The 12,189-nt window shown below is 46.3% G+C and overlaps 1 protein-coding gene across 1 annotated transcript in view; it reads right to left on the bottom strand.

Annotated features, from left to right (window-relative positions):
• Positions 1–12,189, bottom strand: part of zgc:174356 (uncharacterized protein LOC100137120 homolog) — a 113,587-nt gene that overhangs the window by 63,614 nt on the left and 37,784 nt on the right. The window contains exon 4 of the mRNA XM_038815000.1: positions 1,588–1,726. Within this exon, the coding sequence (XP_038670928.1) occupies positions 1,588–1,726 (139 nt within the window). The remainder of the gene's footprint in view (positions 1–1,587; positions 1,727–12,189) is intronic.

The following is a 12,189-nucleotide window of genomic DNA, read 5'->3' on the forward strand; positions in this document are numbered from 1 at the left end:
TAACATTCAGCAGATCATCAAATTAATAGATAACTAGCCTTGTAAATGTCAGTTGGTACACATTTTCCAAAATGGTAATATGTTTATTTATACATGTATCACACACATTAAGAATCAAGGAATCACATGGAATTAAACAAAAACAATTTGATATTTAGAAACAGGTGAAATTTCACAGAGCTGCATTTCAAGATTTGTGCATCACTTTCTGCAAATGGGTTAGTTCCAATAGGATAAATATCATCAAATAATCCATATTAACTGTGTCTGTGTAATTTTGCAAACATAAAAATCCAATTCTGAAAATGACACTGGGCAACATTATTGTTATGAATGCTTAATACGTGTTACAGAATCCTGTGAAGCAATACAGCCAAAAGTATGAAGTTATAAATAAGGGGTTACAAGATCTAAAAGAGTGATTCTCCTATGAAGTAAAGATTAAACATTGAAAGCAGAGTTCATCCGCTGGTCAAAGGTTTATAGATTTATAAACATGGGTATAACTGTATGCTCAGGGACACTAACATCCTGTGGCATAGGATATGGCGTCTTGGGGAAAAACAGAAACTGTCCTCTATATCACCATAGCAAGGCACTAAATTGTAAGAAACCACAACCCAACCTTAAAGGCGACCCTAAATAACTTGTCAACTGAATCAGGGAAATTAATGCAGCAAGGAAGTGATCACCATCTGCACCTCTCAGTATCGGGTTTTTGTTTTGAAGGATGCTGACTGTAATTAAAGATGTTGACTAAAGCAAAGGATGTTGTCCAGCATGTATGCTGAACATGCTTCCTGCTGGTTCAGCTCTTTTATGGCATAAATATTGGAACAACACAGCAGGGGAGGCACAGTGGGACAGTGTTTAGTACTGCAGTCTCACAGTGTCAAGGATCCGATTCTGGTTTTGGGTGACTATCTGTGTGGCGTTTACACCCTCTTCCAGTGTCTGCGTGGGTTTCCTTCGGGTACTCCAGTTTCCTCCCACAGCCCAAAGATGTGCAGGTTAGGTGGATTGGCCACGCTAAATTGCTGTTTGGTATCTTGCCACTGTCAACAGGGTTTCCCGTTGTTTGCACTCTCCGACCGGAAGATCATACCGGAGGGAATGGTCGGAGATATCCCATCCACTGTCCCACATATTCTTTTGTATCCAAACACAAGAACCATTTTGTGCACTCTTCGGTGGAGAGGTACATTGTGGAGGAGAGATTCCAAGACGCTTATAATATCCGGGTTGTTATAATCTAACTGAAACGGCTCTAAATCAGGAGGGTGGTGATATTCCCTGGTGGCTCCTTTCCTTCAGGAAGAGTTGGATAAATTATTCAGACCCATTCAAGAGACTGCAGGGCTGGTCTTTCCGCAATTTAAGTGAGGGTGATCATCCAAGGAGTACGTTTGATGCGGAATGTCTCACAAAGGGGCTTCAATCCCTTTGCTTGTTACTTTAGCAGGAGGAATGGAAGCATGTACAAAGCTTGGCTACAATATCAGGATGGGGGGATTTGACACAAAAGGTGTTGAAGTATTGATATGATCGTTCATAATTTCAAGCTGCAGCTTTGGATTGTTTACTTACTTAGAAACACCATCCAGGTTTGTGTGGAGAAGGTCAGCAAGAGGAGAGATGCCAGTTTCATCAACACACCCACTTTGGCCAATGTCATTTCCTTGGTGCAATGCAACATAAATGGAAAGAGGACAATCAATGTAGCACCCTGTGGAGAGATTAAGTTATTGAGAAATGCTGAGATTTTGGAACCTCAATGTTCTCTTGAAAAAAAATGTCAAATGATCAAAACGACATTTAAACACAAGATTCAAATAATTTGGATGTGCCCACATGAAGGAGTTAAATATGATTCTTCCAGAGGTTTTGCAAATTCTCTGGGACTTCATCCCAGTCGTTTTAGCAGCTGTTGAACCCTATAGCCCTCATCCCTCACTACCCCCACCCACTCAAATGGCTCCTCCATGACAACTCATGCCCCGCCCACCCACACCCCGTCTTATCCGCACAAGCCCTCCATTCCAACACATGTTCCTCCCATCCGCTCCCATGCCCTGTCATATCTGCACGAGTCCTCCATTCCAACACATGTTCCCCCATCCACTCCCATGCCCTGTCATATCTGCACAAGCCCTCCATTCCAACACATGTTCCCCCCATCCACTCCCATGCCCTGTCATATCTGCACAAGCCCTCCATTCCAACACATGTTCCCCCCATCCACTCCCATGCCCTGTCATATTCGCACGAGCCCTCCGTGCTAACACATGTCCCCCCCCCCCCCCCCCAATGCCAACCCCTAACCCATGGCACCTGTTGCCCACACAGCACCTCCAATGCCATTCACCCAGTTTCCATTGCAGGCAGACCTTAGGATCTGTGCTGAAATTAAAAGAAAATGAACATTCTCACCCGTCATAATTTACCCCACTGCCAAAAACAGGCATGGCGTGGGGCAGTCACATTCATGCCATTATGTTTGCAGGACCCTGGCTCTGTCCAAGTTAGCTACTGCTTTATCACTAACAATAAAGTTGCTGCTCGGTTGTTAACACTCTTTACTGAATTAGAAGGCTGTGGGCAAGACCCCTGCACCACAGACTCGAGCCCTAAAACCTAGGGGGTCAGCCCAGCGCAGTGCTGAACGGATGATTTCTTGTTAGAAATGCAGCATTAAACAGAGACTTTTTCCGACTTCTCAGGGCCAAATGAGATGATTCCATGGCACTATTTCAATGAAGAGCAGAGTTGTTGGTGGCGTCCTGGCCAATATTCACCCCTTAGCCAACATCACTAAAACATGGTTATTATCTAATTGTTCCTTATGAAACCTTGCAAATTGGCTGACACGTAACCCTACACCAGCACCTTCCAAAAAATACTCTCTCACAACCAGAGATGGGAGGAGTTTTAAAAGAAAACTCTTGTTTTTAAACAAAGCACTGGGTTAATGCCGATTAGGAGGGGTAAGGGGGTGGTGTGGGGCGTTGCCGGTAATCCATTGGCAGAAGGCCAGGTTAGCCATCACCAGAGATGTCAGGAAAGGGCTGACATGGACTGTCTTCAGTAGGGTGACATTCTGTGTTGGGAGGACATGGGGAGATTTGGCGGAGGGTTCGGCTCAGTTAAAGGGGGGGTTAGTAAGCAAATTTCTGATTAGTGTGTGGTTTATTGGTGGCAGTTATGTTCATTATGTTATGGGCCAGGGTTTAGAGAACCCCAAAGTGTATAGAACATAGAAAATCATGGAGTTCACCAGACCCACAACTTTTAATAGATTGTGGTATGGGGAGCGCACAGCCCACTCTACAGGTGTGGTACAGCAGAAATGGAAAAGTATTTTTTAAAGCAAAACAATGTTTATTCTATGAACTCAAGTTAACCTTTTTAATACATACAGTGAATATCTTAGCAACCATCAATTCAAATACAACCCCCAAAGAATACAACACTAAGTAATCCTTAATAACTTCCCAAACAACATCCAGAAGACAAAAGAAACACCTTTTAACAGGTTCACATTCACTAATGAGAACATTTCTAATTCTGAATTCACCAAATGATCAAGAGATAGTCTTTTCATGGCAGAGAGAACTTCAGTACACTTGCTTTGTCTGGCTTCAGCTCCAACACTGAAAAACGAAAACCAAAAAACAGACTCACCCAAGCTATTTTCAAAGTGAAACTAAAAAGAAGAGTCAGAGCTCAGCTCCACCCACACTCTGACATCACTGCAGTAACATGAGCAGCCAAACATTTCTTAAAGTGACATTCTCATGCCAATTAGGAGGGATTTGAGTGATGATTCCTACTCAGAAACAATCGAGTATAAGGCAGAGAGCTGGTGAGAGGAAGAACCATATTGCAATTCCTGGTCACAGATGGCACACTCCATTTTCAGGTCTTTTATGTTCTTATCCCCCTTTAGGAAGGGGAATAGAGTGTCCAATCCCTTGCACCCATTCCTCCATTTAATGGCAACATGGCTGATCGCTGGTGCCGTGCAGTAAAAAATTGAGGGCAAGATTTTTATTCCGCAATTTCCTCAACCTTTTACACTGAAAAACAAGTAGAGAGGCAGAGAATTTAGGGAGGGGGAGTGCAGAGCTTAGGGCCCAGACAGCTGAAGGCAACGCTGCCAACGAAGGAGGTGAAGAAAATCAGGGGTGCACAGAATTGGAGGAGTGCAGAGATCCAAGAGAGTTTTATGGTTAGAGGGGATTACACAGAGATAGGGAGAGGCACAGCCAGGGTGGGATTTGAAAACAAGGATAAGAATTATTTTTTTAAATAGAGGCATTACCAGACCAGGAATCAAAGTTAGCAACCAAGCACAGGAGGTATAGATGAATCGGTCTTGCCTCTTGGCAATGATTTTGTTTTTCCAAAATGTTAAAAACTGGAGCAGGGAATTTTGAAAGGCAAGGCTTAATCAGAAAATGTTGTCGTTGAGTGCATACTTTGCACAAAAGAAGAAAGTTGCAGGCAGACAAAAGTGATTACAGGGCCCAGCCTTTGTTCACTTGTGGTGAAAAATCGAAACTAACTATTGTTCTCATTAACGATGTTATTTATTTACTGTGATCCGTAGAATCGATAGATCTTTACTGTGACGAATAAAGAAAACATTAATTTTCATTTAACAGTCAAAGAAAGGCAAAAGCTTGCATCTAAGGTTGTGTTCTCCTTCATCTCAAGGCCTCCTGTGGCACACTTCTCCATTATATGGGCACACATGTGAACAAACCATTCAGGATAACAGCGACAAAGCTGCAGTACTGGGGAAAGTGGGAGTGGTACCACTAGGATGGGTTTTCACTTAAACCACGCTGGGACCAACGTTCTCGTGAGTCAGATAACTAGAGCAGTGGAGAGGGCTTTAACCTAACTTCTGGGGGCAAGGGATTGAGTGTGGGTAGATGTGATAAATTAAAGAGAGAGAATACAAGGTAAAGAGAGTAAGGTAGTAATAAGGGAAATGATAGTCACAGCGTGGCGGGGGTGATGTGTGTGTGTGTGTGTGTGTGTGTGTGTGGGGGGGGGGGGGGGGGGGGGGGGTGGGCAGAACATGCAAAGTTAAGAGAGTGCGCCAGCAGATGAAGCTAGAAGCTGTAGAAATAGTAAAGTTCAGAACTACAGGCTCTGTATCTCAATGCCTGGAGCATTCGGAAATACATATAATCCTATAGTCATTACAGAGACATGGCTACAAGGTGACAAAGCCTGGGACCCAAATATTCAAGGGTAGGTGACATTTCAGAACGTTTGCAACATGTACCCTGGCAGCTGCCATGATGCGTATGCCGTCACACTGCCAGGTGCCAAGGCTCTTCAACCCCCAGTTGGATGTTTGGCTCCTGGCTGACAAGGACAATACCCTGAAAAGCTGGCACATGGCACCGCTAAGGTACCCAAGGAAGGAAGCAGAGGAAATGTACCATCACAGTCATCAAAGCCATCAAAGGGGGGCAGCATGGCAGAACAATTGATTAGCACTGTGGCTTCACAGCGCCAGGGTCCCAGGTTCGATTCCCTGCTGGGTCACTGTCAGTACGGAGTCTGCACGTTCTCCCCGTGTCTGCGTGGGTTTCCTCCGGGTGCTCCGGTTTCCTCCCACAGTCCAAAGATGTGCAAGTTAGGTGGATTGGCCATGCTAAATTGCCCTTAGTGACCAAAAAAAAAGTTTAAGAGGGGTTACGGGGATAGAGTCGAAGTGAGGTCTTAAGTGGGTCAGTGCAGACTCGATGGGCCAAATGGCCTCCTTCTGCATTGTATGTTCTATGTCATGCCTCTACAAGGATGGCAATTGAGAGAACCATTGGGCTGCTCAAGAGGAGGCTCCACTGCCTAGATCGATCCGGCAGAGCACTTCAATATCCTCCGAGCGCATCTAATTTATTGTTGTGCACTGCACAACCTGGCTCTGTGAAGGGGGGACACATTGGAGGATGAAAACATTGGAGGATGAAGACAGTGGGGCAGCCACACAGGCTGCTTGGGAGCACTCAAGTGAAGGGCCTGAGGAGGAGGAGCCGGAGGAGGCCCAAGGTGAAGACGTAGGTGCAGAATTGAGCAACTATGAAAGACAGGGAGACCAAAGATGCCTTGATTCTCCATTCCTTCAGCAAGACAACCTAGACATGGATTGAAAGTGAGGACAAGGTGATGTCACCTTCCTGATGAGGCCATCTTTGACACTTATTTCAAGCAATGATCTTTGAAATAAAGTTTGCAGCCTTTCCAGTCTGTCACAAGCCACCCCCATGCCAATCACATATGAAAATTATGAAGCAAATTCAGGCCATGACACATAATAAAATTGTCATATGCGGGTCACTTCAACACAATTTGGACATACAAGCTGTGTCAACTGTAATTATATTATCCGTGATAATCCCGCATGTTTATAGTGCCTCAACCTCCGCTTGTCAGTGCTGCGCCGGGCAGTATCAGTAGAGGCAGTCTGCTGATCCGCATGTCTTGTCGATCTTGATGACTTTGGCAGTCAGCCCCTGGCCGGTGAGCCTGTGCAGGCAGTGCCTGGGATATAGCATCCAGTGCCATGGCTGGGCACTCATCAATCATCGCAGCTTCATCAGGTACACTGGCAGAGGGGTAGAGGAGTTGCTGCCTTTTACTGGAGCACTCCGGGAGGAGCGTGCAGATCAACATACAGCTTGTTTGCCAATGTGGCTTTGAACCTCCCTTCTTGCTACTGATAGACACTGAGCAGAGATACTTGGTGCCTCACCCATCTTTCACATTGGCAGCGACCTACTGAGGTCATTGCCTGCGTGTGGGCTTGCAGACACAAACGCAACCCAGTAAACCCAGGATTCTGTTCCTGGAGCTGACTCTCCATCAGACGCACCACTCCCTCGATGGAGAGGGCTGGATGCTCAGAGTTCCATCTCAACACACAGTGCCAATGCTCCATCCACATGGACTCCCTGAAGACAGACACCATGGCAAACAGAACCTCGGGGATCTCAGTCAGACCTTCCCGCTGGATATCCAGCGCCTGCTGCCAGATGAACGACTCCCGGGGTTCATCCTCCGCCTCGGATTTAGAATGGCCCTGGTCACCAGCAGTCCCCGGATAGCCGCCACCCTGAGCACACTCTTGTCTCCGCGAGAGTGTGACCCCAGTGGCCAATCTCTGTGCCACCTCCAATGCAAGTATAGCTGCACACACGCTCCTGATGTGGTGTCACCAAAGCCCTGTACAACTGCAGCACGACAGAGTACCTTTTAAGCCCAAAAAAAAGAACAATTTTATGTCTGGGTTTTCATTATATCACAAAATAATCAATGAAAATATTTCACTATCACTTGTATCAGTGCTTTGAACTCGCAGGGGAACATTTTGATGGAAGTTTTTTTCCCCCACTCAATTCCTATTTCGCACATTTCACTAAGCCATTGTAAAAGTCATAAATGTCTGCATATGGTTTTTACCGATACTTTTAATTTGGTCTTTATTCAATATGCTATTAAACTTTGACAAATAAGCTTTTAAAACTAGGCAGATTAATGACTGGAATAATGGATTTTCAATTAATCTTTCAGATGGTGGGCCCATTGAAATCAGTTGCTCTTTTGCTTTATCATCAAACAAGCATAGGTAATAGCTAATCCATCCAACAGTAATTCTATCTTCAGTGTAGTACTCTTCATCTCGAAGAATGTGACGGGGATGTGCTGAATAGTCGCACGTCAGGAGGCATTCCTCCAGAACACAGTAAAAGAGGCACTTTTGGCTGAACTAAGCCCGAAAATTCTGATGCATTCAATTCCTAAACAAAAAAGGCAGAGAAAAAGTAGCTCAAGAGGCCGCAGCGAAGCCAGAAACGGTAGAAAAGGGCAGGAGCAGCGAGCAAGCCAGTTGGTTGGAAGGGACAGCTTCCCCAAACCAACAGAGATCGACAGGGCACACAGGTCACTCCGATAGAAGCCCAAGGCCGGAAAGCAGCCGAGGGCGATAATCGGCAAGTTGCACAGGTACCAGGACCGGGAAAGGATCCTGCATTGGGCTCGGCAGACCTAAGCGAGCAGTTGGGAAGGACACAGAATAAGGATGTATCAGGACATTGGGGCGGACCTGGCAAAGCGCAGAATCGAGTTTAACTACGCAAAGTCAGCCCTGTACAAGAACAAGGTCAAATTTGGGATGCTGTTCCCAGCCAGGCTTTGGGTGACATTCCAGAATAAAGAACACTATTTCACCACCCCGGCAGAGGCGGATGAGTCATACATGTGAACAGCCTGGACAAAAAGCAAGCGAGGCAGCAGTAAGGATGATACAGGGATTAAAAAGTGATGGGCATGGACAATTTTTGCATGGGACGGCACACTAGCAGGAAAAGCTAGCACTAGAAAGAGAGGGGGAGAGCCACGGCGCATCTCCCAGCGGGGAGGGAGCACCTGGTCGGGAGGGAAATCAGGAAGGCTTCTAGACTAGCTTCAGCAGGTCAGGTTCGGGTTGATGAAACTAGATAGCACTGCAAGCAGCCACTTTGGAGGGTCCCTAAGCAAAGGGAAAACCCGGAGTGCAGGGGCTCACTCACGTGACGTACATACAGTTGGCGGGCATGTTGCGTGTCACCTGGACAAAGGAAAACTCCGGAGTGCGGGGGTTGACCTCATGGTGCGCATCCAGCTGGCAAGTATGGTTGATCCCACAGGAAGGGGGGGGGGGGGTCAGAAGCCCTCCACCAGGATCATCAGCTGGAACGTTAGGGAACTTAATGGACCACTAAAAAGATCCAGCGTCTTTGCCCACCAGAAAGGTATGAATGGCGACATTGTCTTATTCTAAGAGACGCACCCGAGGGAGAAGGACCAACGCCGGGTAAGGAAGGGAGAAACGGGAGGAAGAGGAACGGAAATAGGGAGGGGACTCTGAAGCAAAGCACTGAACAGGGCCAACTCCCCCTCCTCCTGCGCAAGGCTAAGCCTCATGCAGTTAAAAGTAGTGCACAGAGCACAACTGAAAAGAATCCGAATTAGCAGGTTCTTCCTGGAGGTTGAGATCAAATGTGAATGGTGCCAGGGAGGCCCGGCCAACCAAGCCCACGTGTTCTGTGCATGCCCCAGATATGTCGGATTCTGGACAGCCTTCTTCGAGGCAATGTCCAAGGTTCTGGGGAGTGAGAGGATGGAGCCGTGCCCAAAAGTGGCAGCCTTCGGAATATCGGACCAGCCAGAACTTCATAAGATTGTAGTGGAGGGAGGGGGAAAGAGGCCTCGAAGGAAACACCAAAGGGAAGCCCAGAGAGAGGCCGGCACAGGGACCAGAGGATTAATCACAAAGTCACAAGAATAAGACAAACACCAAACAAACCACCTACGGTGAAAGAAAGGGCCGAGGATAAGACCCAGAAATAGCAGAAAAGGGGAAATAGGGATAGAGGGGTGGGGAGGCGAAAAGGAACAACATGTAAACTGTTACCGTCCCATCTATTTCTTGCACAGGTGTAAAAATGCAAACTTCAATAAAAATATTTTTAGAAAATAAAGCCAATTGGTTTTCATATACTTTGAGGGGTTTTAAATTCATTTTTACAGGGTGTGGGCTTTGCTGGCTAGACTAGTATTCGTTGTTCATTACTAATTGCCCTCGAGAATGTGGTGATGAGCTGCCTTCTTGAACTGGTGCAGATCATGTGGTGTAGATATATCCAGTGTGCAATTAGGGGAGGAGTTCGAGGATTGTGACCCAAGCGACACCGAAGAGAAGGCAATATATTTCCAAGTCAGGATAGTGAGTGGTTTGGAGGGGAACTTCCAAGTGGTGGTGTTTCCATCCATCTGCTGCCCTTGGCCTTCTGGATGGTAGTGGGTTTGGAAGGTGCTGCGTAAGGAGCCTTGTCGAGTTCCTGGAGTGCATCTTGTAGATGGTACACACTGCTGCTACTGTATGCCGGTGGTGGTGGTGGAAGGAGTTACTGTGTGGAAGTGGTGCCAATGAAGTGGGTTGCTTTGTCCTGGATGATTTCGAGCTTCTCGTGTTATTGGAGCTGCAATCGTCCAGGCAAATGGGGAGTATTCCATCACACTCCTGACGTGTGCCTTATAGATGGTGGACAGGCTTTGGGGAGTCAGGAAGTGAGTTACTTGCCGCAGGATTCCTAGCCGCTGACCTGCTCTTGTAGCCACAGTATTTATACGGTCATTCCAGTTCAGTTTCTGGTGCTGATAGTGGGGGATTAAATCATAGTAAAGTCATTGAATGTCAAGAGAATGTTAAGGGGCGATGATTTGATTCATTCTTATTGGAGATGGACATTGCCTGTAGTGCAAATGTTACTTGCCACTTGTAAACCCAACCCTGGATATTGACCAGGTCTTGCTACATTTGCACGCGGACTGCTTCAGTGTCCGAAGAGCATGAATGGTGCTGAACATCATCAACGAACATCCCCACATCTGACCTTATTTTGGAAGGAAGGTCATTGATGAAGCAGCTGAAGATGGTTGAGCTTAGGACATGACCCTGAGGAACTCCTGCAGTGATGTCCCACGACTGAGATGACTGACCTCCAACAACCACAATCACCTTCCTTTGTGCTAGGAACGGCTCCAACCAGCGGAGAGTTTTCCCCCACCCGATTCCCTTCGACTCCAGTTGTGCTAGGGCTCCTTGATGCCATACTCGGTCAAATACAGCCTTGATTCCAAGGACAGTCACTCTCACCTCACCTCTGGAGTTTAAACAGCCTCCTAAAGCTAGCCTGCAATATTCAAAGATTGGTGCACATGCACTTGCAGGTCTCTCTGTGTCTACGCCTCCTTTACTTTTGCACTGTTTAGTTTATATTGCCTCTCCTCAATCAGCACATTACAACATTCTATTCACTGCTTTCAATAAACTGTCAAAATGTTTTTCTTTTTAAAACCAACGCACTGGGCAACCCAGCATTTTTACCAAGCAATGTCAGTCAGTACCCTGTCGTTCCTGCAAGTCAGCCGAACATGCACCTGAAAACCTGAAGAATTCATGCTTCCAGCAGAGTTCGAAGGCACGTGGCTCGGGAATCTAATTGGAAGCATACACAGCAAGTAGGAATGTGTTATTTTTGGATGTGTGCTTAACAAACGGGAGATAGATATTTCGTACCAGTTGTGAACATCGCCCTTCTGTCTCTGCCGCAGCTAATTCCACAGATCTTGCAACGTTTGCAGATCACAGAGACCACAACAAGGGTGGATGCACACACCCTACCATCAGGATTGTTTTGAAGAATGTAGCAACGAGGTGATAGTAAGTTAAGAGACGTCCGCGTTTTCACTTGTCAGTATAAGAAATCAATGTAATTCTGAAGGAGCAAGGTGGGTGGAGGGGAGTCAGTGATTGGGGTGCACGCCTTTATCTTAGTTTTCCACAATTGGCATTAATGCAATTCAGAAAATATAGTCTGGAGGCAAACAAAACGGTATCTGAAAGTATACCCTGCAAGACTAATAACAGGTTAGCTTGAAATGATTCACACTTCTCATTAACTTATATATTCCATTCAGACTAGCATCTGTTAAAACAGTGATGAAGGGAATTTCAGACGTTGGTGCGGAGAAGTTCACCTTTAAATATCCAACAGTGACAGGAAGGATCTAGGCCGTAAGGAGCACTTGATCTTCCGTCACTTATATTTTGCTGTAGTATCTTTTGCAAATGAAGTGCACCTTGACGCCTCAAATTCTCCCCAGAATCCACAAGGCTCAGATCAGAAGCCCAATGGGAAACTCACCATTCACCTAATGTGGACCACCGCAATGCTCAAGAGGCTCAACACAATCCTGGGCTAAGCAGTCTACTTCAGGGCTTTTCAAAGCGCTGGTCGTGACCCACCAGCGGGTGTCAGAAGGGTCGCTGTGTTCCCAAAAGATCGAATTGCTTCTAGTTGCGCTCATCGGCCACTAACGGCATTGTGACAGAGCATTGCTGCAGAGTAAGCGGTAGTCTCCGACCACAAGAGGCAACAGTGAGCAGGTCAGCACGTCCTGCAAATACACTTGGCACCAAGTGCTATGTACTTACGTACTTTTAATACACATGTGGGTCAGCTTTTTAAACTTTCAAACAAGGCAAAGGGGCTGTGGACATGGATCATTTCGTTACAAGAAAGTGATAGCCAGAATCAGCAATAGGCAGAGTACCTACTGACCAGAATC

Source organism: Scyliorhinus canicula, chromosome 1 (genome assembly GCF_902713615.1).
Source record: "Scyliorhinus canicula chromosome 1, sScyCan1.1, whole genome shotgun sequence".
NCBI classification, from domain to species: Eukaryota; Metazoa; Chordata; class Chondrichthyes; order Carcharhiniformes; family Scyliorhinidae; genus Scyliorhinus; species Scyliorhinus canicula.